The following is a 4907-nucleotide window of genomic DNA, read 5'->3' on the forward strand; positions in this document are numbered from 1 at the left end:
TGTCATAGCCGACATCAGAGCGACACTGGAGGGTCAGGCTCTGTCCAGAGGCCACGATGGGGCCCTGCTGGCTCAGGAGGGAGGGCTTCCCAGACTTACCTGAGGAGACCAGAAATGAATTACAGGGGCTGCTCCTCTCATAAACCCTCTTCTGCTGATTGGCCCCCAGGTCTCACACTCTCTCTTTGTATCTCTGATCCAGTAGCCCTTGTGCTCCCCTCACCCCTACCTTCTCACATGGGGCTCCACTCCCAGCAAAAATGGCAACAATGTATCCAGTGTCTTTATCAATAGATGGGACAATAATGGGACTCACCTGGGACCAGGAGCTCCAGGGCATCACTGGGGTGTGAGCACACGTGGGACCTGTTCCTGTAACAGCCATAGCATCTGAACGTCCACCTGTGGCTGGGGGTCACGGGGCCCACACGGAACAGAGCCTGGGACCGCCCACTGGATTGTGGTTCTGAGCCCAGGGTCCAGGAGAGCCTGTGATCTCCTTCCTTAGTCAGAAGGAACCTGCCAAATCCCTGCCCTGAGCCACACTGGAGGGTCACGTTCCCTCCTGAGGGCACGACAGCGCTGGGCAGGGCTGAGAGGCTGGGTCTGAGGTAGGATCCTAGGAGAGGAGGAGGCAACATATTAAATGGGCTCACACCTCCCTCATGTCTCCCAGGGCTGGGCTGTGAGAGGGAGACACCCTGAGAGCAGACCCCTTTCCTGAGGGCGGAGCCTGAGCCTGAGACCCCTGAGTGTCCTCTCACCTGTCACCACCAGCTCCAGGAAGTCACTGTGCTTTGACCAGCCAGCAGGGCTGCGATAGTAACAGTGAAATATCCCTGCATGTACATCTGTGATGTATGTGTTGGAGAACTTGGCCTTGTCCCCGGGCTCAAGTTGCTTCTCTATTTTCCATGGTCGTGGGCTTCCCTCTTTATCCAGATGGTACTCCTCAGCCTCTGGAGACCCCTGACACCAGATGGTCACGGGGCTAGCCCAGGGGATCACAGGGCCTGGCTCAGCCCAGATGGTGGGTTTGGGGATGGGCCCTGGAAGGAAACCAGTAGCTGTGTTCTAAGATATTTCGCACCCTCAGTCCCAGCTCTCAGCCCAGGGACTTCCCAGATGTTACTCCTCTGTTAGCTTAGAACACTGTCCTTCCCCAGCTGCCTTGGGGGTGGCCCTTGTCCCAAGTGAGGAGTGGGGCCTGGGACATCTGGAAAGACTCACCTGCCTGCACTGGGGTCCTGAGGCCCACACTCAGCCCTGGAAGAGAGTCCCTGTGAGAGATTTGCCCTGAACCATGAGCACCTCCCTTCTCCCCATGAGCCTCCTGAGTCCTGGGTCCTGACAGACCAGGGCTCCCCTCCCCCTCCCAACTCACCGAGGCAGAGCAGGGCCCTGAGGGTGGGGGTCATAGCTTCTCCTCTCTTTACACCTCGCTGTGCAGATGCAGGAGGCCAGTATCCTCTAAACAGATAGACAAACAGGGTGTGGCCCCTCCGAGGCTGGCCCTCCCTGTGATGGAATTCTCACCTCAGCAGCCCCACAGAAAGTGGAACATTCACTACCCAGAGGCCCGCATCTAGTTTCAATGGAAAAGCAAGAAATAGACCAGGGACTTCCTGAGAGGACCCTTGCAGGTGAGGTGACCCAGGGCAAGTCCTTCCCTGTCAGAGCCTCCCCCACGGGGTCTCCTTACTCCTCAGCCCATCCATCAGCACCACCCTGTGGTCCTCACCATGGAATGTGTCACCTGGGCACTGGAGAAGCTTCAGGAAGACGTGGGTCCCTATGGCCTGCAGAGCTCAGATCAGCAGGGACACGCTCACACTCTCCTTGTGCAGGTCAGGGCAATGTCCGTGTGACAAGGAGCAAAGAGGGAAATGCAGGGAAATAACGGAGGAAACACGTCACTTCTCCTGGCCCTGACTGTGGCTTTCTTTGAATCACAGCTGATCTCACGGACTTCTCTTTTTTTTGTAGCCACAGCATCTACTGCCTCTTCTTGGGGACAAACTTCTGAGTTATTTTTCCTCCTCAGTGCCCTTTGCTTCCTGTGTTAAAGTCTCCTCCTCACCCTGTGATCCAGCCTTCAAGCTTTAGGGTACATTGATTTGGGTTGGAGTTCTGATTTTGACTTAAATAAAATAAAATATTTATTAATTATGGAATATATTTACTTATTTATTTATTAATATTATTTTTTGCTGCCTACCAGAGACCATTGAAGTTCTTATTAAGATCCTTGAGGAACCTTATGATTATTGTTTTGAGCTCTGTATCTAGTAGTTTGCTTCCATTTCATTAAGTTCTTTTTCTGGAGATTTCTTTCTTTTTTTTAATGGGGGACATGTTTCTTTGTCGCTGCATTTTGGCTTCTTCCCTGTGCTTGTTTCTAGGTATTATGTAGAGCTGTTATGTCCCCTGGAATTGGTAGAGTGGCCTTGCATAATAGGTGTCCTGTAGGGCCCAGTGGCTCAGCCTCCCCAGTTACCTGAGCTGGGCACTCTAGGTGTGCCCATGTGTGGGCTGTGTGCACAGTCTTGTTGTAGTTGAGCCTTAATTGCTATTGGTGTCTCAGGGAGGAATTGACCTCCAGGCCAATTAGTTGTGAGGACCAGTTGTGACTATAATGGGGGAGCTGCTGTGCAGGAGGCACCCCTATAGAGCAGGACTTGCTTCAGTGGGGCTTTGGTGCTCACTGAGTCTGCCCCTTGAGTGTGTCTCTGGTGGATGTGCAGAGTTGTAATCTGTTATTGTCTAAAGCTGTTCACTGGGCACAGTCATTCTGGGGCCTACAGGGAGGTGTAAAGTCAAGTACTTCCTGGGGCATCTGAGAGGAGCTACAGAGTGATCTTTAGATGACTTCTATTTGTGTTGGGCTTGGAAGTGCCCAGGAGAGGCTAAGCCGTGAAGCTAGGCAGGCTGCTGCTAGTGCCAAGCCTTGGGTCTCTTATTGAGTGTTATGGGAGATTTTAGGAAAGTCTGAGTCCTGAACCAGGATAGGCCATTCTTATGGAAAAAGCTGCTGCAAACACCTTAGGTGGGGCTGTGAAAGGGGTGGGGCAGGGTTACCACCAAAACAGTATTTTATGAAATGTTAAAGGGTCTTCTGGAAGAAGAAGAAGAAGAAGAAGAAGAAGAAGAAGAAGAAGAAGAAGAATGATGATGATGATGAGGAGGAATAAATATGAGTGATAAAATGGCAATAAATACATATCCATCAACAATTGAATCTAAAGATCAAAATAAATTAACAAGCTGATTGGATACAAACTCATAGATTCAGAGAACAAATTGGTTCTCACCAGATGAGTGGGGAGTGGGGCCTGGGTGGAAAAGGTGAGGGGATTAAGAAGTACAAATTGATTGTTACAGAATAGTCAATGGGACGTAAGTACATCATTGGGAATATAGTCAATAATATTCCAATATCTATGTATGGTGTCCGATGGGTATAAGATTTATCAGGATGATCACTTAGAAAATTATATAATGTCTAATCACCATGGTGTACTCCTGAAACTAATATTTAATTGTGTGTCAACTATAGTTGAAAAATAAAAAATGATTAAAAACCTTTAATGAAAGGTCAAAAGCTACTTAACAGAAAATTTATCGGTATGATCAGGTAAAATGTTATATAATGTCTAATCACTATGGTGTACACCTGAAACTAATATTGAATTGTGTGTCAACTGTAGTTGAAAAATATAAAATGATTAAAAATCTTTAAATGAAGGTCAAAAGCTACTTAAAAAACTCCTACTTAAATAAGAGGTGGTAACTATTAAAATGTTTTATTACTAAACATTAAAAAATTAGTGGACTGGCTCAAGGGTTAGATCAAATGACACCTACCAATAAAACCAAATGTATGCAGCCATACAATCTGATCTCTGACAAAATCATTAAAGGTTGTGTTGTATGAATAAAGAATGTGTTGTTGTTATTTAATAAAATTAGCTGATTACTCTAAAAATATTCAACAATATGATTCAGTAGTGTGTTATAAAAATCATTTTCCCTTTTAAAATACTATATTAAACAGACACTTATCACATGTCCTTGAAATACATAAAGTGTGTACAAAATTGGAGACTCAAATGAACATTTATAGGATCAATGAAATGAGTGAAAAATAACTTTTTTTATAAGAGTAAATGACACAGATGCCTGGTCTAATATGTACAAATTATTAATCTTGGTATTATTTATATTATATAAATATGGGTAAAGTTATTTGTAATGTATACATAAGGTAATATAAATAGCAACAGAAAAAATTCATGTGTTTAAGACTAATATTTTACCTACAATATTTAACATTTATTAGCATAAACAGAGAGTCTCTTTACATCTCTTCAAACTGCTCTCCTGTACATTATGCAATTTAGTTAGCAGTCAGACCTAAGAAGATATGAAAAGTCACAAACCAGCCTGAAATAAGTGATATGCTAAATCAGAAAATAGGTGCTTGAATTTATGCATTATTAAGAAAGAGAATGATGGACTTACATCAAAACTTGGAGGCTGTCAGAAAAGCAGAGTAGACATCCTGAGAGGCATCAGCAGGATTGTAGAATAAGTGATTTCTACAATCACACCTGAATTCCGCATCAATTTTGACAACCACCCACAGATGAGGGTTCCCTTGTGGAAGTCTGGGAGTCTAGCAGAGAAATTATAGCCTTTGGCTTGAGCACAAAAATTGAGGATAGACACATTAAAGAGGATATGAAGACCAGTTTCCTTTGGAACCAACCCCAATCTGGAACTACTCCTGGGATGTGACCTAAAACCACCACCTGATGGTGGTGAACCCCATCTCTGAAATCACCCCACATCCACAATGCTTGGCTTCATGCCAATTCACATTCTAGGGCCATTGTGGGTCAGAAGCT

The 4907-nt window shown here is 45.4% G+C and overlaps 1 protein-coding gene across 1 annotated transcript; it reads right to left on the reverse strand.

Moving 5' to 3' along the window:
* Position 1: 1 nt before the first annotated feature.
* On the reverse strand, positions 2-1788 carry LOC102264176 (leukocyte immunoglobulin-like receptor subfamily A member 6; the record flags this gene model as incomplete). The annotated part of the gene is made up of 6 exons (XM_005859148.2): positions 1742-1788; positions 1385-1470; positions 1231-1266; positions 765-1049; positions 317-619; positions 2-99 (listed from the first exon to the last, which is right to left on the reverse strand). Coding segments are annotated over exons 2-6 (756 nt in total), but the record flags the coding sequence as incomplete, so codon positions are not given.
* Positions 1789-4907: the final 3119 nt, after the last annotated feature.

This window comes from Myotis brandtii, unplaced genomic scaffold, assembly GCF_000412655.1.
Source record: "Myotis brandtii unplaced genomic scaffold, ASM41265v1 scaffold1233, whole genome shotgun sequence".
Taxonomy (NCBI): Eukaryota; Metazoa; Chordata; class Mammalia; order Chiroptera; family Vespertilionidae; genus Myotis; species Myotis brandtii.